This window comes from Camelina sativa, chromosome 6 (assembly GCF_030686135.1).
Source record: "Camelina sativa cultivar CO46 ecotype springtype chromosome 6, ASM3068613v1".
Lineage (NCBI taxonomy): Eukaryota > Viridiplantae > Streptophyta > Magnoliopsida > Brassicales > Brassicaceae > Camelina > Camelina sativa.
The window spans coordinates 14,174,327-14,198,743 of record NC_141885.1 but is presented as its reverse complement, the minus strand read 5'-3'; the positions used below and the strand labels follow the sequence as shown (position 1 = coordinate 14,198,743).

Here is a 24,417-nt window from a genome sequence, read left to right as displayed (position 1 = left end):
TTATAGCCAACATTCAACGTTATAACTTATAATGTTATGACTTAGTTTATGTTTGTTTCTGCAGTATAGAGTCAATTTGGGTCCAAAGAGAGGGTTAGAGCCATTCGGTTAGTTTGTATGGTTTATTACCAGAATTACTGCTTCAATCGAACACTAAAATTTACTTGAGAAAAAAAAAACATTTTTGATCGTTTTAAAGTTTTATGATTGGTGTTGTGGTGCAAATTTATTCTCTCTGATCATATTGCTACCAACGGGCAATAGGGCAACGTTGATAAACAACACCAAACGTCAAATTACAACATATTTACATGTAACAATCATTGAATCATACTCATCGAACCATACTTTGTAAATGGAATATGGTTACTTAACCAAAAAAAATATATAATAGGAAAACCACCTCTATGCCATTTGGCTACATTCTATGTAATGGTTGTAAATGTATCAAACACCTGTTTTGGCTTTGTTATGGCCGTCTTCCACAGACTTCGGGTTTCTCGGAATCAAGTTAGCCCGAGCCACTTCTTCCCCATCTTTCTGTTTGGTCAGCCCCATCCTTGAACTCCTAAGACAACATTAGTTGATAAATATAACGCCATTAATAGAACACGTAAATCCCAAAGTCACCTCAGATCTATAATTTAATAAAACTCATGTGACTTTTTGAAATTCTATTGTAAATTTCATGAGGACTTTCCGGTAAAGAATAAAAAGCCAAGACGTACGTCTACACTTTATATCAATTTAAACAACCAATCCGTTGGCATGGTACAACTAGAAAATGCGATTTCAAAAAAAAAAAAAAAAAAAAAAAGACATCGTGCCGTTTCACCTACAACGAAGCGAATTGCATGTCGGCATTTACCTATCAGTATTGCAAGAAGAAGACCTCATCAAAGCAGGAACAAGTTCCTTCTTATTACTCTCATCAATCAAGCTACCACTAAAATACTCTTTCTCTTCCAATTTCACCCTTCCAAACCTCCTTAATTCCTTCTCTGCCCTCTCGAGCCTATAACTCCCTGTCCCTCGTTCCACCGTACTCCTCCTCGTGCTCCCATTCATTAGCATAGTCGTCGGCCCACATTTCCTAAACGACATCGCACCGCACGATATCAGCTGCATCAGAACAGCCGACGGCCGCATCTTCTCTACCGTCCGATCTTCTTGACGCAATCCTAACCGTCCATCTGCTTTCATCAATGATTCTAAGGTCTCCGGACTCGAATCTGACTGTGGAGGTGAAGTAATCTCTTCTCTGCTCAGCTCAGTGATCTCATTCACTTCATCCACCTCTTTCGCTATATGTTTCCTCCGCCGCCGGTGGTCGTCCGTCTGAGTGGAAGCATCCGTCGCGAGCATACGACTTGACGAATCAGCGGAGGCTTTGTAGACTTTGTACTGATCAATAGAGCTCCAAGACTGGTTACGTCGGTGAGTGACGACGGCGGAGAAGTTAGATTCTTTACCGGAGTTGTTGTTATCAAGGTCGAGAATTTGAGAGCCTTTGAGTACATATTCTTGACCATGAACGGGGAAAATGAAATCGTCTTCTGATAAATCGTGCCATACGAACCCGTTCTTGTATGTTCTGAGATTAGAAAACAGAGTATAAATAACAAAAAAATTTGAGAAAGACTTAAAGATCCGACGGTGGAGTGATGAAGTGAGATTTTTACCGTTTTGAGGACCAAGAGTAGAGACAAACCATTCCTTTGCCTCGTAAATCGTTCAATCGATTGATCACATCTGAAGATCGAAACTTTATGAAACCAAAAACAGAGCAAAAAAATAAAACAGAGCAAAAACAGAGATGAGAGTTTTTACTACCTTTGAGATAGAGACCGTTGTGAGAAGAGAGAGGTACTTCGATGAAGTGTGGGTGATCAAGTTGGCCAGTACGGCTGAGATAGTAAACGACGGAGACTTTGGGTTTTGAGTCTAACTTGTGGTGATTCATTCTGCTTGGAACCATGATGAAGTTGTCTTGTGTTGTTGTTGCTCTTGAATTCATCAACGCCATTTATGTTGTTTTGGTGTATGTTGGAGCTTTATTGGGTTTGTTCTTCTGCTTCACAAAGTGAAGAAGTAGAGGAAATAATGTTGAAGACGAGTTTGAATGTATTAAAGAGAGAGACACAAAATGAGAGAGATCTGAGAATGAGAGACAAAACAGCAAATACGACTTTTTGTTTCTATCTTTGTCTTTTTTTCATGACCGGCGCTTACTTCTATGATATAAAATGTAATCATTCGTGCAATATTACTATCTGACACAATGTCGAGTTTTTCAAAAATTTAAACATAATTGAAAGTTTCTGTTTTTTTTTTTCTTTGTTAGCAATCATCGAAAACGTTGTAAGCTTATGTAAATTGCGTTCCAAAATCATAATGAAATTGTGGTGGTACTGTAAAGTAATTTGAAAATGTTTCTTCGTACGTGAATATAGGAGGCAAGTAGTCAACAAAGTTATACTAATTGAGAATTCAAATATTTAAGAGTTGTGAGTAAGTGAGTCCACTCAGAGTCATACCCTCACCTAACTTTGACTACATGTCTAAACACGAGAGCCACGAGTGGAGCCCATTGCAACGTGTTCATAGTTTCACATGCCATTAAGAAAAGAAAGTGTTATAATTTACCTCAAGTTTTCAATTTCTCTTTATGTAGAATTATGATAAATAACATCTCTCGGCCTAATATTTGTATGTTTGAAACAAACAAACAAAAAAAAAACTCTCTTCATTCAAACGATTTGTTTTTTTTTTCATTTTTTTTTTGTTGACAAATGTAAAATTTTTGTTGTTTTCTTTCTCTTCAGTTCACGGACGATTTATGTGGCCCCTGATAAGATTTGAGAGATTTGATGATTTGGTCAATATCGACTAAAACGTTTTTTTTGTAGTCACTTGCATGATCAAACATTTCACATTTCGTACCATTAATGATTCTGGTCAGTGGTCACCGTCATTTTGTTATCCTCATAATCAATCTAAATCAGAGAGGAAATGAACTGAACCAAACTGATTGGGCTTTAACGGGATATGAATTGAGCCCATTAGAGGCCCGTTCGTTCATCTTGTTATCTCTTTTCTTCTGCTTATTCTATCTCTCTCACTCAGCTGCTGCAATCGAAAAGAGAGAGATGCGAGGAGCAATTCATATGATCGTGACGACGCGATTGAGCTCGAGCTTGAGGCCAATTCTTCTTGACTTCGTTTCTATTTGTTCGCCTCCTCGCAACTTCTCTATCCCTAGGCGTTTAATCTGTGCCGCCGCGACCAAGGCCAATGGAGGAGGAGGAGGCAGGTCAGGTTCGATTGTGGCTCCTCCGTTGTTGACTCAAGACGAAGACTTTCAGAAGATCGATGTCAACCCACCTAAAGGAACTCGTGATTTCCCTCCTGAAGATATGCGTCTCCGCAATTGGCTCTTCAACCACTTCAAAGAGGTCAGAGATGATGAAACTCTACTTTTGTTCATTTTGTGTTTCTGCAAATTTGAATACTTTGTTCACTCTGTATTCAATGTTTGACACTTTTAATCTCTTTGAAGGTCTCACGGTTATTTGGGTATGAGGAAGTAGATTTTCCAGTACTGGAGACGGAGGCATTGTTCCTCAGAAAAGCAGGGGAAGAGATTAGAGACCAAGTTACTATTTCCACCTTTATCTTTAGTTTAGGACCAGTTCAATAACCTCTGTTTATGTAGAATTGTTAGAAGAACTTAGTTCCTTGGCTTGAACTCTTTGCAACCTTGTTGTTATATGTAGCTTTACTGCTTTGAAGATAGGGGAAATCGCCGTGTAGCATTGAGGCCTGAGCTTACACCTTCTTTAGCCAGGCTTGTCATACAGAAAGGGTAATATACCCCACAAGCCTAATATAATTTTTCCATGAAATTTTTCAAAAGGACATATTTATTTATTTATTTTGCTTGTAAATTGTATCCAGGTATGGATGTGAGAAATGTTGATTACCATATTCTTTTTGGTCCAGAAAATCAGTTTCCCTTCCATTGAAGTGGTTTGCTGTTGGGCAGTGTTGGCGATATGAGAGGATGACTAGAGGAAGGCGACGTGAGCATTACCAATGGAATATGGATATTATTGGTGTGCCTCAAGTAACTGTATGTTTCTCTCAACTCACAACTTCACACAATCACTTTAAGGCCTTCGAGTTTCTTGCTATATTAACCTCACTTGTGTTTCCCTCAAACCTTTTCTTTTAGGCTGAAGCAGAACTAATTTCATCTATAGTCACCTTCTTCAAGCGTATTGGAATCACTGCATCAGATGTGGGTTTTAAGGTTTCAAGCCGCAAGGTATTTTTGCTTATTTTTCTCATTCGATGTGGATTATATGATCGTCTTGTTTCTTGGTTTTCCCTCAAGATACAGAACCAAGGAATTTACTTGCAATGGCTGATTGTTGTGCACGATCTGCAGCATCTGAATATCTACAGTAGCTATCATTTCCCATAACTTCTTTCTTGTACAGGTTTTACAAGAATTGCTAACAAAATATGGTGTAACAGAAGACATGTTTGGAAGAGTTTGTATCATTATAGACAAGGTTAGTGGTCTAAACATCAATATACTACTTTGAAATCTAGGCTACTTCATCTACTGATATCAATAAAATACTCCAGCTTTACGAATGTTTCTGCTACTGCTGATTTTGCCACCCTACTTTTTTTTTATGTTGCATGCTACATAGATAGAAAAGATTCCAATTGATGAAATAAAAAAGGAACTTGGGTTCACGGGAATATCAGAAGATGCTATTGAACAGTTGCTGCAAGTGCTTTCTGTGAAGTCTTTGGATGATTTGGAAGGTATGTCCTTTCATTATATCTAGTGAGTCCCTTTCTTCGAAACTCGCTGCTGATAAGAACCTCTAATTTGTATAAGCAGATATACTTGGTGGAGCAGGAGAAGCCATTGCAGATTTGAAACAACTCTTCTCACTTGCTGAAAAGTTTGGTTATTCAGAATGGATACAGTTTGATGCATCTGTTGTTCGCGGTCTTGCTTATTACACTGGTATCGTCTTTGAGGTTAGATTTTATGACATAATCTTCTCCATACTTTGTCCATAGTTTTGTGATAACAACTGATAGAAATGTTTTGTGACAGGGATTTGATCGAAAAGGGAAGCTGCGAGCTATATGTGGTGGTGGGAGATATGACAGATTACTCTCTACTTATGGAGGTGATGACATTCCTGCCTGTGGTTTTGGTTTCGGCGATGCTGTAATTGTTGAAGTAATTTAAACTTGTTGGTCATTAAGTTTCTATTACCCGCACTGAAAAGTTGTGCGTCTCTGAATATCTCTGGTTCTTATTTCCCACCCTTGTATGTAGTTGCTCAAGGAGAAGGATTTGTTACCAGAACTGGGACAAGAAGTAGAGAACATTGTATGTGCTTTGGACAAAGATCTCCAAGGAGCTGCAGCCACCGTTGCAACTGCTCTCAGAGACAAAGGCCAAACGGTTGATTTGGTATTGGAGAGTAAACCGCTGAAGTGGGTGTTCAAGAGGGCAGCTCGGGTAAATGCAAGAAGGCTGGTTCTGGTTGGGAAGACAGAGTGGGAAGATGGTTCGGTCAGTGTGAAGGTGTTGTCTTCAGGTGAACAGTTCCAAGTCAAACTCAGTGACTTAGAGTAGTATCTAAGGCTATTTATTAACTTGAACCATATTGTTTCATTGTCCTTACTCCTTTACATTCTTAAAAGCAATTGAGTTGAGATTGGATCTTCTATCTGATCGTGGAAGTTTTTATCAAGAATCTTATATTCATGGATCTTGAATATACTTTTTCATTACGATAAATATGATTACAAAATATACCTTTTGACTACATTACGTGATTAGTTGGAAAATGGTTCTGAAACTTACAATGAAATTGGGCGAGAGAGACAAAAGAAAATGAGAAGTGATCCTGCAAAAGTGCAAACTGTCTATTATGTAGTTAAACTATATAGTAAAAGGACTAAATCATTCAAATCTCTTAATCGTCAAAGTAGATCTAATACTATTGAATAGGGATTCCAATTATAGATCGAATATAATGTTTAAAAATCTAAATATCTTATAATGCTATCAGGTAAGAGTAAGATGCTTGTACAATTCTTAGGTGTAGTAAAATTCAACAATCAAGTGGTTTATATTGATGATCTTACATAGATATTAAGCTTAATTTATACATTGGTTTTCTACTGGAGTATGAATATGAGAGAGAAATTTTAGTGGGATATAAACTTGGTGAAAAAGAGACATGTTAGTTTGTGTATTCTAAGAAGAAACCGCGTTGGAATATATCGAATATGTCGCAATCACATCACTCTCTCCTTTTCTTAATTTCTTCTGTTTTGCTTCAAAACATTTCTCTCTAGTTTCCGTACAACCCACCACTTTCACACTTTTTTTTTTTTAATTCATAATTCTCATCTTTCCGAGAAACACACGCACACCTCTATTTGTACCTCATGTACGTTACTGTGAGAAAGAAAAAAAACTTAGATTGAATGAGAATATGAGATGACGATCTGAATAAGTTGACGCGTGCATTCCATTATTTATATGTGGTTTAGAAGTTGATAGGAATTAGGATATATGGTATCCAACCAAATTATGAACGAATAAAAATATCAATCATATATATGGAGATGTAAACATAACAACATATATCAAGTTGTAGGTAGTTTCGTTGTCTTAACTAGATCACAGGATGGTCCCGGCCATAAGAAGATCTGACTACACAAGCCCGAGTTTCAAATCTTCTTGAAAAATACAAAATAACAACTCATAAGAAAACGCCAAATAGGGGGTGATCTAGTGGTTTCAAGTCCTTTCAATGAAATGAGGTTGAACCTAGAGACCCCTAGCTAGTTCGATTTGTTCTCCGAATTACTGTTATTTATCCGTTCTGAGTACCCATGAACCTAGAGACCCCTAGCAGCCAAGCCGGCAATAAAAATGAAGGAATTCAGCATGTTCATCCCCTTGTCCGATTCTTGCCTTGTTGACGTTCCTCCGTTAGCTAATTTTTTTTACTTTAGAATAGTTTTGCTTCAAATCTTTAGATACTATTACAAGTATATAATTAAAAAGTAAAAAAAAGAAAATATCCTTAACATTAAAACTAAAACAAAGAAAAGTATATAAAAATGAATAATATATGATGAGTAGATAAGTTAAACGAATAAATATTGACCATCCAACCAAGAAAATTCTAGTTGTATATATATATCTAGACTGTGTATGGATAAGTAGCGTAGTAAATTCATTTGCTCAATCCATGACGACGAAGCTTATAGTTGAAGAGTAAACTTATTTTTAGATAAGAGAAACTTCGAAGACCCAAAGAAAAAGAAAAAAATAAAATAATAAATTAATAACTTGTTCTTCTAGACGACAAATATTGTATTTGTGTAAAGGAACGCACCAAGAACATTCCTTTTTCTTAACTTACGTATAACGACTTATTCCATTTTGTTCCGAGTCAGTCTCCTAAAGTGTTAACGCGGTGACGCAACTCGTGACGCGGTGACAATGATTTCTCCGTTTCTATACACCTCAGCTTACTTACGCAGCAAGACACAATAGGGTCTTTTCGTCATTTAACAGAATGATCATATTTTACTAACCTATATGTTTATTTATAAATGGGAATACATCTCAATCACAGAACATACAAGTGCCATTATAAATAGGACTACTCATCACACAACAACACACACAAACAAAAAGAAAGATCCCAAACAAAAACCTTAGAAGGAAGTCACTTAGTCAAATTCAAAATGGTTGCGAGAAGTGAGGAGATTGAGAAAATGAACGATACGGCGGCTAGATGTCTGATGTTGTTACCGAGAGTTGGAGAATACGGCGGAGGAGAGAAACGCGTTTACAGATGCAAGACTTGTCTCAAAGAGTTCTCGACGTTCCAAGCTTTGGGAGGTCACCGTGCAAGCCACAAGAAACTCATTAACAGTGAAGATCCATCACTTCTAGGATCTTTGTCCAATAAAAAGACTAAAGCGGCGATGACGTCTCATCCTTGTCCGATATGTGGCGTGAATTTTCCAATGGGACAAGCTCTTGGTGGTCACATGAGGAGGCATAGGAACGAGAAAGCCTCAGGCACGTCGTTGGTTACACGATCTTTCTTGCCAGAGGCGACTACGGTGACGACTTTGAAGAAGTGTAGTAGTGGGAAGAGAGTGGCCTGTTTGGATTTGGACTTAGATTCGATGGATAGTTTGGTTAATTGGAAGTTGGAGTTGGGTAGAACGATCTATTGATTTCTTGTTCTTTTCTTCGTATTCGTTAGGTTTCTAGTTTCATCTTGTAGTACTCTTTGTTGGATCCATTTATAGTACCCATCGATGTGAATATTATCTTGATATATACTATCCGAGATTTCTTTTACTGTTTGCTAATTTTTTTGGTTTCCTTAAATTATACCCTTGAAGGTTAAATTGAGCTATGAATGGTTTAAGTAGTGTTGAAACTATAATGTATTATCTATTGTGGTCAAAACTAGAACAAGAAGAACCCATGTAAGAAGAAGGAGCAGAGACGAGACTGAGCTAACAGTACTAGATCTCTTAATTTGATGTTTGTTAACACAAACCTCAACAGACTTCACACTAACCTTCTTAATCAACTAGTTTTCTCTTAGTTGCTTCTTCAACTTTCTTGTTTTTTCAAGCTTGTTGTTCTTCTTCAGTTCCAACTGTTCTTTAAGTTGAACTTAGTTAATCTTCAAGTTTGGATCATAATCTCACACTATGTCGTATATATATTGAGATTTTAGTTCTGGCTTCATAAGGGTTTTTTTTTTTTTTTTGGTCACCCATTATCTTAAGAGTAATATATTACAGAGAAATATCATTCAAATCCGTTATCGTCAAACTACAGTACAGATCATCATTGAATCATTTCATTGGTATTCTAATATGGGTCGTCGAATATAAATAATGAAGTTTATAATTAAACAGCCAAACTAGCACATATAAATAATCAAATTGTATATATTGATAATTCAAATATTTATATTCATTGAATATATATTTTTATATGGATATTACGCTATATAGACATGCTAATCTATAAATGTTTATCTACGGGGAGATGAATATGAGAGATACAACTTTGTAATTTAAAACCCTTGGAAGAGATATGTTATGTGTGTGTGTGTGCTAATGAAGGAACCGCGTGGAAGTGTATAAAAAAAATGTCGCAATCACATCACTCTCTCCTTTTCTTAATTTCTTCTCTTTTGCTTCTGAACGTTTCTCTCTAGTTTCCGTACAACCATTGATTTTCACATTTTTTATTCGTCCCATTCTCTACTTGTTCTTTCAAAAACTCAAGTCTTGAGTTCTACTGATCATTGCAAGTAAACCAGACGTCGGATCAGAATATCTCTGACTATAAATAAATGATATCCAAACATGTATCTATTAGTAAATGATTTAAATGAATAATAAACAAAATATATTGATTATATATCCACTCTACATGCATGTACTCTTGACTGAATATGGGATAAGTTAGATTTTTTTTTCTTTACTTCTTTACAGTGAATATGGATAAGTTGCTAAGTAGATTTGCACAATCCACAATTCCACATCTAGAAGATTTCTTTATAATTATACCCAAAAAAAAAAAAGGGACAAAAACCTTTATGGCGGCTTATATGAATAAAACTATTAGATATTAATAAATAATTAGAACTTGGTCTTTGAATAAATAATTTATTTTCTTATCAAACGATTTATTTCCATTTATCAGAGTATCCAAAGTATTAATTAACATAAACACCACTTACACTAACTTACGCACCAAGTCACGAAGGGGTACTTTCGTCACTTTTCATTACGTCTCTTCCTTAAGTAAACCCTATAAATATGCGGAGTGTATCCCAGAAACACGCACGAGACACACAAACTTAACACCGACACTAGAAAGAAAACAAAAAACGAAAGAAAACCCTAGAAGAGCGTCACTAAACTCGATTCAAGACTTCGAAACCATGGTTGCGACTAGAGAGAATCTTGATCCGACGATGGATAAAGCGGCGGCGAACTGTCTGATGTTGTTATCGAGAGTTGGTGGCGGCGGTGGTGGTGAAGGAACAGCTTTAAAAGAGAAACGAGTTTTCAGATGCAAGACTTGTAAGCGAGAGTTCTCTTCGTTCCAAGCTTTAGGAGGTCACCGTGCGAGCCACAATAAACCCACTAACAACGGTGACGTTACGTCGATTCCTGGATCACCTAAGAAGAAGACGCCGACTAAAACGACGACGACGATTCATATTTGTCCGATTTGTGGTTTGGATTTTCCGATGGGACAAGCACTTGGTGGTCACATGAGGAAGCATAGGAACGAGAAAGAAAAAGCCTCAAACAACGAGTTGGTTACGCGATCTTTCTTGCCGGAGAACGCAACGCTTACGACGACGACTTTGAAGAAATCGAGTAGTAGTGGGAAGAGAGTTGCGTGTTTGGATTTCGCCGACTTAGCTGCGGTGGAGACTTTGGTCAATACGAATTTGGAGTTGGGTAGAACGATGTATTGACACAATTTCGTATCCGTTAGGGTTTTGTCAGTTTTATAGATTAACAAACATATTGCGTAGAGCTTTTACATGGTTTAATTAGTCTTCTGATGTTTTTGTTTTATCCTTACAGATCGATGTGAATACAGTTCTATATACTATCACAAGATTTGTATTCTTGTTTCCTAAAATTTTTGGTTTCACGTTTTATTAAAAGTTTTGGATTCACGTTTTATGAATGATTTAACTGGTGTCACTACAGTATAAGTGTGATCATGCTTAGTTACTGTGTTGCAACTAAAATATGATAAGTTTCGTGATCTCTGGATTGAAGAACCTAACACAAGTTATATGTTTATTTTCTCTTTATATGTTTGTATTTTGAGTAAATCAATGGTTGTGTTTCCCTTAGAAGTGTTGTTTCAAGACTTGATAAGAGTGAAAGCAAGAGAAACATAAGAACAGAGAGGATAATATAGAGGAAAGTGATGACCAACATAACAATTCAGTCACCTTCATAAAAAAAAAAAAATCAGTAACAGAAAAGAAAAATACAAGTTTCGATTAAACCTTCGTACAAATGAGAAGGACAATTTAAGAACGAATCAGAAGTGTTGGAATAAAACAAAAATTACAGAAGCACCCAACGATATATCTTAGTTTTTTTTCTCACTTCACCTCAAACTTTTTTTCGACTTAAACTTCACTTTTTAAGACTTTCAACTTCTAAGTTCCACAGCATGCAGACTTCTGTGTTGCCTGCCCGGCTCCAGCTGCCTGGTCTGTTTGGCTAATCTTGATAGTTGCAGGCTGCAATTGAGGACAGACACATGAAACAAATATGTTTCAGATAGTTGCACGAGTAAAAGCGCAAAGATGTAGAAAGAGAAGAGAGAGAGATGTAACAAACCTCTGCCCTCGAGTCGGTGTCTGAAAGCCTCTGCTTAATGTCCCTCCCTATTGAGAAGAAAACTTCTTCCACGTTTAGGTTTGTCTTGGCACTCTGCGACAACATATATATAGCTAGATGTGTAAGCAATGTATACACTACCTATCTAGTTTCGATGATTGAGAGCATTGTTAGACTTACTGTTTCGAAGAACTTGATTCCGTACTCATCAGCAAGAGCCTGACCCTTTGCTGTAGGTACTGCCTGAAAATTGTGACAGGACCAAGAAGCTATTATTATCAGGATCAGCCGTGAATAATGAACAGGGATAGAGCCATAGAGGTTGTGTGATTCATACCCTCTTGCTTTCATCCATGTCAGCCTTGTTCCCTACCAAGATCTTGTTAACATTATCTGAAGCATGCTGTTCGATATTACGAATCCAGTTCCTAATGTCTGCAATTACGTTAAGAATCTTCTGTGTAAAAGAGATGACCATTATAGTTTAAGGAGTTTTATAGAAACCAGTAAGTGAAAAGACTTGATGGAGGGAGTTTTACTGTTGAAGGATGACTCGTCTGTGACATCATACACCAGCAAAATGCCCATAGCCCCGCGGTAATAAGCTGTGAAAATGCAAGAGAAAAAGAATCTTCAAACTGGTGTAACGGAAACAGATCAATATTAACTGCCAAAATATCCCAACAACACCAACTATACAATACCTACGAAAGGAATCAGCTAAAGAAAGCAAATCAGTAAAGTGACATTGCACAAATACATCTCCTTTACCTATAAGTGGCTATCTAACACTACATATTAGGTGTTTGTCGTCAATCTCATCTCGACAATCTTTCTAACTTGACTTGAGAATGCTAAATACAGAGCTCATCAAACAGAGTTTATACAAAAAGATGGAAGTATAAAGTTCTGAAGTAGCCCAACAACATGAACTATACAAGACCTAGAAAAGTAATCAGCCAAACAAAGCAAATCAGTCAAGCGGCATTGCAAAAATACATTCCCTCTACAAGAGATCACAGCACATATAAATGGCTATTTAAGAACTATAAAAACTAGGTGTTCATTTCCTTGAGAATCTATCGAATTTGATTCATAATAAGATGATTCAGCAAACAAAACTCACCAGTAGTGATAGTCCGAAACCGTTCTTGACCAGCAGTGTCCCAAATCTGAAGCTTGATACGTTTGCCATCAAGCTCAATCGTTCTTATCTTAAAGTCAATGCTACACATCACGTCAAAAAAAAACAAAAAGACTCTGTAAGTAAAACGTCAAGGAACAAAATCAAAACACACATCACTGAATTCAAATTTATCCCATAAACCGAGAGAACACAAACCCAATGGTGGTAATGAAGCTAGTGGTGAAAGATCCATCAGAGAAACGTAGAAGAAGACAACTTTTGCCAACACCTACAAGAAAAAAAGAAAAAAAAACAAACCATTACGTTACAGAGAGATCTCTAAAATACAAAGACCGATCAAATCTGTATCACCAAGTCCACACAACGATCTCATCACAAACCAACAAAATCAAAATCATCACAGTGAGTAGATCGATTTTAACAATAAAAAAAACGAATCGATGCAGGAAAAGTTCAACGGATCCACCACGATCGAAGAGGTTTTCAGATCAACGAACGTACCGCTATCTCCAATCAGAAGAAGCTTAATGAGATAATCGTAATCAGCTCTGGCTCTAGCAGGTGGAGCAGCCATTGAATCTAAAGGAAACCAAAAAAAAAACAACTCAAAGATCAAAATCTGTATATCTTAGTTTCATCGAAATCGAATTAGATCAAACAAAAAAAAGAGGAAGAAATCGAATGAATCGGCTGCGTAATGGAGAAGACCACGTACCGGAGAGGGAGAGAGAGAGAAGATGAAGAAACCGATGTAATCGGAGAGGAGCGAAGGTTATGGCGGACGGCTAAAATGCGCCAGTCCTGATTTAGCTTTTTCAGATATTTCCCTCCCGGCTTCTTCTATTTTACTTCGTCCTCTACTTCTTCGTCTTCGTGTGCACGATAGGATACACTGCGCACGTTAGAAATTGGAACCGAAGGAGAGAGTGTGCGCACAAAAAGAGAGAGAGAGAGAAGAGATACTTTGGGGAGAGGGCCTATAGAAGGCACGAAGCCTTATGGGCCTTTTGTTAATTACTTTATATCCAAATCAATTAGCTGGACTGAAACAAGAATATAATAATCTGATAAATTGTCAATAATAATAATAATAATAATTTGATAAATCATTTTTATAAAAATATTATCTCTAAAAAAAAAACTTATTTTAATTTTAAAATGGTCTATTGTATTACTTTTATATTAGCTATAAATACTTTTCTAGGAAGCTGTAAAAACTAATCACATTAGATTAAATTGTACTTCTATCTATCTTAATAGAGATATAACCTAAATACATTATTCTTAGAATTTTCTTTTGCATTTGTAATGTATTATTCACTATTGTTCCTACCAAAAGAAAAAAATGTATTCACTATTGTTTTCAACTTACACTTGATAGTTTTGAATTCTAGTTATATTATTTTTCTATGACGAAGAAAAAGTCTCGATGAATTAATTGTTTTATGATATTGTGAGTAGTACATAGTATAAAACAAAGAGGGAGTTATTGATTCTATGATTTTAATGGATTTGGAAATCCAGACAAAAGTCATGTGTTATTCAATCATTGATTTTAAAATACTTATCAAAATGATGTGTTATTGGTTATATGATTTACAAATACTTGTTAAAATCTCATGTTATTCATTCAATGATTTGTTTTTGGATTTCAAAATCCACGTTATGTTTTAGATGGATTTGAATGAATTTGAAAGTGTAAAATATAAGGATTCAAATCCAAGGATAAAACATGTTATTTCAAAATCCATGTGTTTTGATTTCTAGAATTTAAAATTTCATATGGATTTAGAAATCACCTCTCCAATCTCTAAGTATATTCAACCATTTACTTTCAGTTTGATATGTCAATAGTAAACTAGAATGGTGAGAGAGGCACCGACTTTCATAGAGAAATTAAGTTTTTTTTCTTAGAAAGGTTTATGTCATTATGTGTCATGGAGAGAGGTGATAATGAGTCAACTCCATATTGTTACCACCCTTTATATAATAGATGATTATTCATATAGTTTAAAGGTTTAAATTATATTCCGGAACTAATTCATTCATTGTAAAGTTCAAGTGAGCATATTTTGGATTATAAAGTTTTTTTGGAAGATAGGAACTCAAATTTTGGAGCTCATCTTATTGCAAAGAGTGTAACAAGAGAGGATCACCGTCAATCTTATGTAGCAACTGGTTCCTTTGTTGGCTTCACAAACTTTTTGTAGATGATATGGCTAGAATCTTAGGTTAGATTTAGCTGGTTAGCTGGGTTGATTGCCTTTGATCATTTTTGTAAAAAACTTATATCATCATTCATCCATCAATATAATCATTCAGTGAAAAAAAAAAAAAAAAAAAAAAAAAGAGTTCAAGTGAGCTCAACGATAAACCTTTCATTAGCTAGTAGTAATGTTAATGTTCTTACGCAACTGCATACTGTATATATTAGTATAAAAACACACCAACATAATTTCGTTCGTCGTCTTAATATACTCAAGATGTTTTACACAAAAGAATTTAGTACTCTCGCTCAAAAGTTTAAAATAAACTCTCATTGATCAATATGTCACAATGGCATAATTCACAAAGAAATCAGAAAGCGGGTCACATATATTACAAGGATACTCATTCTTAGTAAATTCATTCTAATTAGACCATTCAACAAATCCCCAAATCTTTCCAAAACCGCGTCTCTCAAATGAAATCTCTGCACACCAAAAAATCTCTGTTTTACATTCCATGATCGATTTGGAACCTAGACGATGGAACACCGCCGACTCCCACCAAACTGTTACTCTTCTTCCTCATCAGATTTGGCCACCGAAGTTAGATAATCAGGAAAAGTTGGATTGCACAGCAGTCCTTCAAGTCCATCAACGTGACACCACCCAAGATTTTCATTTGGTTCATACCAAACTGACACCCCATCCAAAACCTTTGTTTGGTACATCATGTTATCTATCTCCACCAAGCAATTATTCTTCTGAAACTTAAGCTCCAATCCATTCATGTCATAAACTTTCCCACCCATTACCAATATACCTGGAACCACACTCATTTGAACGGTGAGATCTAGTGTTGTAGGCAATATTGGCTCCCACGTTTGGGTCTTTGGATCATAAACCTCTCCCCAATCCTCGATATCGTTGAAACTAGAGCCTCCAATCACGTAGATCTTACCATCGATTACATCAGCTGCTGCATTTTCTTGAGGTACACGCATCTTGGGGAGTGTACGCCATTCATGGGATCGACAATCGAGTACTAGCACTCTCATGCTACTCTTACCCTCTGTGAAGCCTCTGATCATGTAAATCTTTGAACTGATTGATTCAACGGTTGTCGAGGATGGACAAGAATACGAAAGGATGGGTTTAAGTTTCTGTTTGGTAATCGGGGAAACTATGTACCATCGAGGAGTATAGCTCATCCTATACAGGTATAAGCAGACATAGAGGGAACTCTCGGTTTTTCTAATGCGAGATCGTGTTACGTGGAACTCACGGGAGGCGAGGAGTGATCGGAAACACTTGGAGACTAGGGATAGGGTTGGATAATGGAACCTCGAGACACGAGCCAAACAGTTGAGAACGATGTCTTCCGAGAACGAAGAGAACGACGTCGGAGGAGAGTCTGATGATTTCTTCATCTCTTTCGTCGTCTACGTCTTCTTAGGTTTTTAGATCTAGGGTTTTATGGCTTTTCAAATTAGTTAATGAAAAAAACCCTAAAATTAAAATAGCAATGTGAAGAACACAGATTCTTGGTTTTGGAAGAGCATGCTTAAGTTGAGGCTGCTGGCAAAGAATTTTATCAAATGCAGGGTTGGAAATGGAGACAAAGCTTGGTTCTGGCATGATAATTGGACCCCTTTGGGTCCACTGTTGGCGATATTTGGAGATTCAGGTCCTCTACTCTTCAAATCCCTCGTTATGCAAGAGTGTCTGCAACTTGCACTAGAAATGGCTGAAGACTAGCTTCTCCAAGGTCGGATCAGGCAGTGACACTTCAAATCTACCTGTCCACCATTCAAATACCAAGCGTTTCTCAGGATACTGACTCTTATGATTGGTATATTGAAAACAAGTCATGTGACAGCTTCTCTTTGAGTGCAACATGGGAGGTTTTCAGACCAAGAGACTCCCTTAAAGACGGGAGCGATTTAGTTTGGTTCAAAGGGTCAACACCAAAGCATGCTTTCCACATGTGGATCACAAACCTGGATAGGCTTCCTACAAGGTCTCGGCTAGTCCCTGGTGAATACAAGTTCCCATAATCTGTTGTCTTCACTGCCAGTTTGCTCAGACTTTATGGAGATGCAGTTTGCCTAGATTGAGACTCGCCCTAGCTATGTTTCCTGATTGGTCAGCTCTTATGGCTTGGGCTAAGGTTAATAAGCCTTCCTCCCCTCAAACCCTCCGCTTGTTGCTAGTTCATGCTCTAGTCTACAGTATCTGGCGCCAAAGGAACAACCTCCTACACAATCAGATTGTTGTACCAGCTCTCACCATATTCAAGGATACTGATCGTCTAATCATCAACTCCATTTCAGCAAGGAGGAAGTATAAAAAGTTCAGGAACCTTATGACTCTGGCTGTGCTAAGGTTTCCCATCTTTTTTCTTTGTTTCTCTTGAGAATGTGTATCTATATGAGCCCTTGTTTTTTATCGTTTTTTGGCAAGGTTCATTTTCCTTATGCTCTGTAACACCTTTCAGCATATGATATTTACTATTTAACAAAAAAAAATAGCAATGTGCTTTTTTTCTTTAACTACGACTTAGCTAAAAGCCTAGATTTGGGAAGCTTTTCTAAAATTTAGGAAACTAGATGAGATCTTTACTATAATAGCATTGTGTATAGATGTAATTGGGAAAATATGGATTAGGGTCTTTAATTCCCCCTTAACCCTACAAACCCAAATCATTCTTTGAATCCCATTAATTAACCCATATTTCGATTCAGTTAATTAGAAAAATTTCACATGTGAAATTCTTGTGAGTGAGTCCAAGTTTTTATTACAATAAGATTTTTTATGTTTTAAAAAAGAAAACACAATATTTTATTATTATTATTTTGGTTTTTACTAGTAATTCATTATTTTTGGTATTAGATAAATGAGTTGATGTAATGATTCTTTTGTTTGTTAATTAGGATTTAGTGATACATACGGAAAACGACGTTCTTGCGAAGACGAGTACGGACCTAAATCTAACAAAAAAACAATCTAACTTAAACCATAGATATATTAGACGCGCTTTTGTTTGTTTCGAGATGGTTATGGTAAAAGTAGTTTCTTTAAAAATATATGAATTCTAAGAGATGTTGTCAATTCTTTCATTTCTTTCAAAATTTTAAAAACCTGCTTTTATTAATTTATAAAACTAGATTTTAACCCGGGGTGGTGTTTGATTTTTAAATTTGCTTTATTTTTTACATATTGTTATTAGTAAAATTAATAAAAATATTTTTAGGACTAATATAATTTTGTGTTATTTAATTTGTCATACGTATAAGTTTAGTATTATGGGATTTGTGTAAGCGTTACAGTGTGGACATATAAATTTTATTTGTATTTATTATTTACATTGTATTTGTTTGTTAAATATTGGATGTTTTGTAAATAGAAAAATAACTAAATTTCCATGCCACTTGTGTGACTAAATGTTTATTTTAATTTTTTGACCCGTGGTACACCGCATAACCATTTGTTTGTTATGTTTAGTTTATTTTATTTAGTGTTTGAGATTCTATTTGGATTTTTAGTTATTATAACAAAACAAAGGATTTAGATACATAATAAGTAATTTATAAGATGTGATTAAGTCACATTTTCCAAGTGATTTAATTATTTTACACAATTTTAATTAAATCAATTTAATTTGGTATGTCAAATATTCTAATATTAGGAGTGTTGACAAATAATAAAATGAGGAATTAACCCGTATTTTAGCACAAAGTTAATGATATTTAAATAATTGCTAAAACCGTCTTCTTTATAACCCTTCTACTATATAATCACATTATATAGTATTTAAATTTTTTTAAGTTTACATATTCATAATATTTTAAAGTTTTTATTAAGTTTATATATATATATATTTATATCAATAATAATATTTAAAAAATGGGAATCTAAATTCTTATTAGCTTATAAATCGAAGCTAACATGTTTTGGAAAAACATAATGGAAATTAAATTGTTTTTTTCTTTGTTTGAAAAGGATTCGGAGACAAAATATCTTCAAAAAACAATATAAGGTGTGGTTAATATATCATAGTTTATGTTTCTATGTAATACTGATTACTGTTTTTTTAGTTGGAATCGAATGTAATATATCTATGAAACAAAATCTGAAGTAATTGTTATTTTTGAAAATTTTGTACTTCAAAAATATTAATATAGATTCGAACATACTTGAAATTAAGTTTAAAATATTATGTATTTATTTTTGAGTCTTACTTTGCATAGTTAAACTATATATTAAAATAAACAATTTGTTAATAATTAAAAAATACAAATAAATAGGCTAGAAAAAAATTAGACATATACAAATGGGCCTTGGTTGAATGTACAAAATCTTTTTGGGTGTTTTCGTTAAGCCATATATATGGTTTGATATGTTCAATATAATAATAGGTCATATGTGAATTAAAAAAAAAACAAATGTCATGGTGTCCATATATACATGATGGAAAAAAAGATATACGGTCAATTAAAAATAAAAATTAGAGGAAAATGTTCATCTTCCTAAATCTTCCCAAACGATCCTGCTCATGGATCTGGACGAAAAAAAAAAATGTAAAGTTCAGTTAACATATATGTTTTGGTGGTTCTATCAATTCCTAAAGGATTCAAATTTTCATGAGGATAACAACAAAGCTCCTCAGTATTTGTAATGAATTGATTATGTGATCCAATATGAAGTTGAAAAAGATTTTCAGAGAAAAGCAAAAGAATATGCTATCGAGTTGACAACATATGAATGGTATGTATTTATAGTGGTTTATAGAAGTTGTCGCGGATAGAGATATTTTTGGTGGACAAGTACAAAATCTGTCAAAAAAATCTTAATTATAGATAGAATTTAAATTTCATTAGTCAGTCATAACGTTAAGAATATGCCATATAATAAAAGGTAAGATTTAAGATTTCATGAAATAGATATATTACAAAAATTACTATAATAAAATTCGGAGTAATAAAGAACTTCCTTATTTGATTTTATTCAAATATAATTTTCCTAAATTAAGAATATTCATTCTAACAAATGAGATTGCGATTTGCATACTAATTTTATGGCGTCAGAATAGCTAAATTTGCGGTCCGATATTGTTGTGATTTCCAAATATTAATATATTCTTGTTTACAAAAATTATTGGTCGATTTTTTTAGATTTGAGTAATTAATTCAATGGGATGAGATTATCGTTTGATATTTTTTTAATAAATGTCAATGGCATAGGATTGTAAATATTTTCTCAACTCCAAACTTTCTTTGCTAAAGTTGCTGTGAAAATGTTAATATAGATGTTTGTCCCGAATTACTCTTTTATATAAATATTTATTTAGTTATCTTTCTTTTTTTGTAAAATATAAAATATATAAAAAAAAAAAAGAAATAAAAATTGAAAAACTAAAAACCAAAACCTATCATAAATCGCAAGTCTAACGAATTCAAAAACTGAAATAAATTTGTCTACTCATCTCCAAAGTTTTTAAGCATCTGAGTAAAACCACGTACAAAAAACTACTACTTTAACATTGAGGTCACAATCCAATTACTACTCCCTCAACATAAGGAGAATCGAAATATAACCCGATAAGATAGATCTCGAGAAGCTGCTTCAGTAAAAGAAGCCAAGAACTTTGCCACCAACATTCTTTCTCCTGGCTTCTTCGTGATCCATGATTCCCGCTGAGGTCGTCAGAACAATGTAACCAAACTGCACATAGAGATATGTGTTCAATGAAGTTGTGACATTAAAAGATAAAGTAAGCTTATGTCAATCTACTAGTAATAACACTCGAACACCCGATAACACCCTAACAGGAACAGCAAAGTGATTATGTTCTACAAGTACTGACACTTGACAACTGGTTACACCCTAACAGTAACAGCAATGAGCAAAGTGATTATGTTCTACTAGTAATGCCACTTAACACCAGATTACACCCTAACAGGAACAGTAAAGTGAGGCAGCAGATTGATATGAGAGCATTACGTCGACTCTTACGTTCTAAAACTTAATGGATCGGAACCACAAATATAGAGTAAAAAAAGGCTATAGTGTCTTAGACTAACCTGTCTGGAAGGAAGTAGACGAGCAGTCCATCCTTCAATCTCCTTAACACCAACATCAAAACGAGGACTGATAACTCCACACTTGTTCAACCTTCCATTAAGCTCAACAACAATCTTACCAGACCTGTGGTCATCAACATACTCAAACTCGCCAATGTAACCTACAAAATTCCAAAACACAAAGCATCATCATTACACTTGGAAACAACAGTACACATGAAAGCAAAAGTAACACAGAGTTATAACTACTAGCTCTGCAAAAATCACACATACCGTGCTTTTGCATGACGATAAGGAACTTGATGATCACTTTAGAAGAAGGCCTGATCATGACCTGCCTCTTTCCCCTCTTCTCAGCATTGTACATACTCTTGAGAGCATCATTGAGCACACTGATTCTCACCATTCTTTCAAAATTTCAAAAAACTGCAAAAACCATAAACCAACGAATCTTAGAGCTTATTGATATTTTCATAACACTAAACTCTGAAAATGACACAAAACGAAAGCTTCAAACGTAGATTCTCCAGAGAAACAATTAACTAAACGATATTTTCAAAAGAAACAATAGAGCAGTTCATAGAAGTTGAGGAGAGATGAAGATTCCGGCGATTACTAATTAACCTGAAACCTAAGTAGCAGCCGCCTCCGACGTCGTCTCTAGCTTTGCCTTGAAGAACAGATTAAAACAGAGAAGACGGAACAAAAATTAGGGTTTTCGCTTATATCACTTTCACGGGTTCCATTAGGCCCATTATAGATACATAGTTAGGGCCCATTTACGCCTGTTATAAGTGTAGAGTCCAATTAAGCCGATTTTTCTCGATAAACTCGTAATTAATTTTGATTCTGCGTATTCTAAACCGCTCTTTTGTTCTAATCAGTAATAGAGTCCACGTCATCGATCCTCTGTGACACCAGAACTAACCAATCAGTATCTAATACATACTCTCGTACATACATCAGCAATGGAATCGATTGAACGACACACAAAGCGATGTCAAAATTGTGTCTTTTTTTTTGTCAATGATCTAAATTCTTACTATTGATTTCTAAAATTTCGCAGCTTATGAATGCCAGTAGATAATTTTGACATTGACATGGTGATTCTCGTTAAATTTCTGATTAGTCACAAACCATAAGATACAATGGCAGTTATGAAATGATTTAAAAGAAAAAGAACATGTGGGATTTACTCTTCATCTTCCTCTTCATCTTCCACTTCCTCTTCATCAAATTTATTAAAAAGATTTAGAAGCGTGAAAAGGTTTTCTATGTGTTCATTGAGAATTTAGGATTACATATATATATATATATAGAACCTAGTTAACAAAAAACATAAATCTAGGAGTATCTACAAGTCGTTACAACAAATACGGAGTCTGTTAGAGTATATTCTCCAATACCTCCCCTCAAGCTGGTGCATACAAATTGTGTATGCCTAGCTTGGATCGAAACTTCAGAAAACCATCTCTTCCAATGGGTTTCCTAAATATATCAGCAAGTTGAGTGTAGGTTCCAACATGTAGTAGGTCTATATTTCTTGTGGTGACCTCATTGCAGACGAAGTGACAATCATTTTCTATGTGCTTCGTCCTCTCATGAAAGACCGGATTGGTAGCGATATGGATGACACTCTTACTGTCACAATGCACAAGCATTGGTTGAACATGCATCACCCCCAAAGTACCTAACATACGTTTCAACCATATTAGTTCTTGAACCAAATCAGCCATGGCCCTGTATTCCGATTCTGCCGATGATCAACAGACTGTCTTTTGTTTCTTAGCCTTCCAAGAGACAGGTGAGTCACCCAACTGAACAAAGTATCCCATGACTGACCTCCTTGACTGTTTACATCGCGAACAATCCGCATCACACCAGCCAGTGAGTTGAAATTTCGTATCTGATCGTAACAATATACCCTGATCTGGATCAAACTTCAGATATTTGACAACGCGTATAGCGGCTTCCCAATGATCCTGTCGTGGTTCCTTCATAAATTGTGTCAACACATGAACCGAGTATGCCATATCAGGACGTGTAACTCCCAAGTATATTAGCCTTCCTAACAACCTGCGATATGGTCTTGGATCAGACAATAGCGGTGATGATGACACAGCCAATGTGTGATGATCTTCCAATGGGAATTCCACTGGTTTTACTCCCAACAAACCAGTCTCAGCAATAATATCTAGTGCATATTTTCTTTGGCACAAATATATTCTTGATTCATTTCTAGCAACCTCTATACCTAAGAAGTATTTCAATGCTCCTAGATCTTTCATCTTAAAACAAGAAGACAAATACTCTTTGAATGCAGATGTAGCCTTAGGACAACTTCCCGCAATTATCAGATCATCGACATAGATTAGTATATGGATATGAGTGGTACCTTTCTCATACATGAACAATGAATAATCCCCCAAAGCTTGATCAAAACCATAGGATAATAAGGCCAATGTCAGCTTAGGAAACCAACACCTTGGAGCTTGTTTTAGCCCATACAATGATTTCTTCAACTTACACACCTTGTTCCTATCTCCCAACTGATACCCTGGAGGTAGTCGCATATACACTTCCTCCTCTAAGTCACCATGAAGGAAGACATTATGCACATCCATTTGATGCACTATCCAACCATACTTCGAGGCTGTATCAAGAAACAAGCGGACTGTTCCCATTTTTGCAACAGGAGAAAATGTTTCACCAAAATCTTCTCCTTCGATTTGCTTATTCCCCATTTCAACTAGTCGAGCTTTAGATCTTTCGATGGATCCATCTGATTGAAATTTCACTTTGAAAACCCATTGACTGTCTATGGCGTGTTTACCACTTGGCAAATCAACGATCTCAAACGTTTCATTCTCGTCCAAAGCCCTATACTCAGACCCAACAACATCTCTCCAACGCTTATCCACCATTGCCTGTTTGAATGATTTTGGCTCGATTGTTGAAACAACAGCCGCAACATAAGCGATATGCTCCGCTGAAAACCGATGCACATCATCATTATTATGAATCGGGTATACACTATTACATACTTAATTTTACCGAAGTCGTTTTCTGTCGTTGACCTTTGCCTAATCTCGGTTCTGCAATCTCTGGATCGGAGGTTATCGTCGTGACCGATGTAGAAGAAGTTGTAGGTCTTGTTGTGGGTTCAACTTGCTGTAATTGTGGACTGGGCCTGGTATCAACATTAACTGTCTGGGCCGAGGAAGTAGAGTCCATGGCCATTGTGACCTGTTGGATCGGAAGCACTGGTGGGCTCAACAAAGAATCATCGTCAGATATGATTCCTTCTGAAATTGGAGCCCATAAAACTTGTCCCTCTTCATCATCATCGAGCAAAGGTAAAGTAGTTTCTGGTGAATACGGAAACTTTGACTCGCTGAATACAACATCTCTTGAGACAAAGAACTCCATGTTCTCTAGATCATAGACTCGCCAACCTTTCTTGCCATGCGGATATCCAACAAAAACACATCTCCTGCTGCGAGAA

General features: G+C 35.7%; 6 protein-coding genes and 2 pseudogenes across 12 annotated transcripts; 4 read left to right on the top strand and 4 right to left on the bottom strand.

Annotated features, from left to right (window-relative positions):
- Positions 1 to 216: 216 nt before the first annotated feature.
- On the bottom strand, positions 217 to 2,275 carry LOC104790845 (protein SOSEKI 4-like). Of its 2 annotated transcripts, XM_010516634.3 has the most exons (4): positions 1,834 to 2,236; positions 1,683 to 1,752; positions 869 to 1,594; positions 217 to 568 (listed from the first exon to the last, which is right to left on the bottom strand). In XM_010516634.3, exons 1-4 carry the CDS (start codon positions 2,024 to 2,026, stop codon positions 448 to 450), a joined length of 1,110 nt encoding a protein of 369 aa, XP_010514936.2. In that variant the 5' UTR covers positions 2,027 to 2,236; the 3' UTR covers positions 217 to 447. The 2 variants fall into 2 exon arrangements, with proteins under 2 accessions (XP_010514936.2, XP_087310052.1); XM_087453926.1 differs by lacking the exon at positions 217 to 568 and having other exon boundaries at positions 664 to 1,594; positions 1,834 to 2,275.
- A 436-nt stretch (positions 2,276 to 2,711) lies between these two features.
- LOC104790844 (histidine--tRNA ligase, chloroplastic/mitochondrial) lies at positions 2,712 to 5,864 on the top strand. Of its 4 annotated transcripts, none has more exons than XM_010516633.3 (10): positions 2,712 to 3,455; positions 3,560 to 3,655; positions 3,777 to 3,865; positions 4,003 to 4,132; positions 4,235 to 4,327; positions 4,503 to 4,577; positions 4,722 to 4,839; positions 4,919 to 5,061; positions 5,141 to 5,216; positions 5,369 to 5,864. In XM_010516633.3, exons 1-10 carry the CDS (start codon positions 2,949 to 2,951, stop codon positions 5,500 to 5,502), a joined length of 1,461 nt encoding a protein of 486 aa, XP_010514935.2. In that variant the 5' UTR covers positions 2,712 to 2,948; the 3' UTR covers positions 5,503 to 5,864. The 4 variants fall into 4 exon arrangements, with proteins under 4 accessions (XP_010514935.2, XP_010514934.2, XP_087309130.1 ...); XM_010516632.3 differs by having other exon boundaries at positions 5,141 to 5,269; XM_087453004.1 differs by having other exon boundaries at positions 3,112 to 3,455; positions 4,046 to 4,132; positions 5,141 to 5,269.
- A 1,851-nt stretch (positions 5,865 to 7,715) lies between these two features.
- On the top strand, positions 7,716 to 8,434 carry LOC104790843 (zinc finger protein ZAT8). The gene has a single exon (XM_010516631.3). It carries the CDS (start codon positions 7,807 to 7,809, stop codon positions 8,305 to 8,307), a length of 501 nt encoding a protein of 166 aa, XP_010514933.1. The 5' UTR covers positions 7,716 to 7,806; the 3' UTR covers positions 8,308 to 8,434.
- Positions 8,435 to 9,881: 1,447 nt separating this feature from the next.
- LOC104790842 (zinc finger protein ZAT8 pseudogene) lies at positions 9,882 to 10,801 on the top strand (annotated as a pseudogene). The gene has a single exon (XR_015560184.1). The product of XR_015560184.1 is annotated as a zinc finger protein ZAT8 pseudogene (transcript).
- Positions 10,802 to 11,057: 256 nt separating this feature from the next.
- Positions 11,058 to 13,661, bottom strand: LOC104790841 (ras-related protein RABE1c). Its single transcript, XM_010516628.3, has 9 exons — positions 13,341 to 13,661; positions 13,127 to 13,204; positions 12,821 to 12,893; positions 12,605 to 12,705; positions 12,018 to 12,083; positions 11,816 to 11,913; positions 11,659 to 11,721; positions 11,479 to 11,571; positions 11,058 to 11,378 (listed from the first exon to the last, which is right to left on the bottom strand). Exons 2-9 carry the CDS (start codon positions 13,197 to 13,199, stop codon positions 11,295 to 11,297), a joined length of 651 nt encoding a protein of 216 aa, XP_010514930.3. The 5' UTR covers positions 13,200 to 13,204; positions 13,341 to 13,661; the 3' UTR covers positions 11,058 to 11,294.
- Positions 13,662 to 15,168: 1,507 nt separating this feature from the next.
- Positions 15,169 to 21,936, bottom strand: LOC104698896 (putative F-box/kelch-repeat protein At3g46050 pseudogene; annotated as a pseudogene).
- On the top strand, positions 16,442 to 17,769 carry LOC147942573 (uncharacterized). The gene is made up of 4 exons (XM_087456119.1): positions 16,442 to 16,516; positions 16,608 to 16,849; positions 16,933 to 17,214; positions 17,763 to 17,769. The coding sequence occupies exons 1-4, from the start codon at positions 16,442 to 16,444 to the stop codon at positions 17,767 to 17,769; spliced, it is 606 nt and encodes a 201-aa protein (XP_087312245.1).
- Positions 20,284 to 21,689, bottom strand: LOC104790840 (small ribosomal subunit protein uS8z/uS8w). Of its 2 annotated transcripts, none has more exons than XM_010516626.3 (4): positions 21,537 to 21,689; positions 21,186 to 21,338; positions 20,913 to 21,073; positions 20,284 to 20,553 (listed from the first exon to the last, which is right to left on the bottom strand). In XM_010516626.3, the coding sequence occupies exons 2-4, from the start codon at positions 21,316 to 21,318 to the stop codon at positions 20,455 to 20,457; spliced, it is 393 nt and encodes a 130-aa protein (XP_010514928.1). In that variant the 5' UTR covers positions 21,319 to 21,338; positions 21,537 to 21,689; the 3' UTR covers positions 20,284 to 20,454. The 2 variants fall into 2 exon arrangements, with proteins under 2 accessions (XP_010514928.1, XP_087309128.1); XM_087453002.1 differs by having other exon boundaries at positions 21,529 to 21,627.
- Positions 21,937 to 24,417: the final 2,481 nt, after the last annotated feature.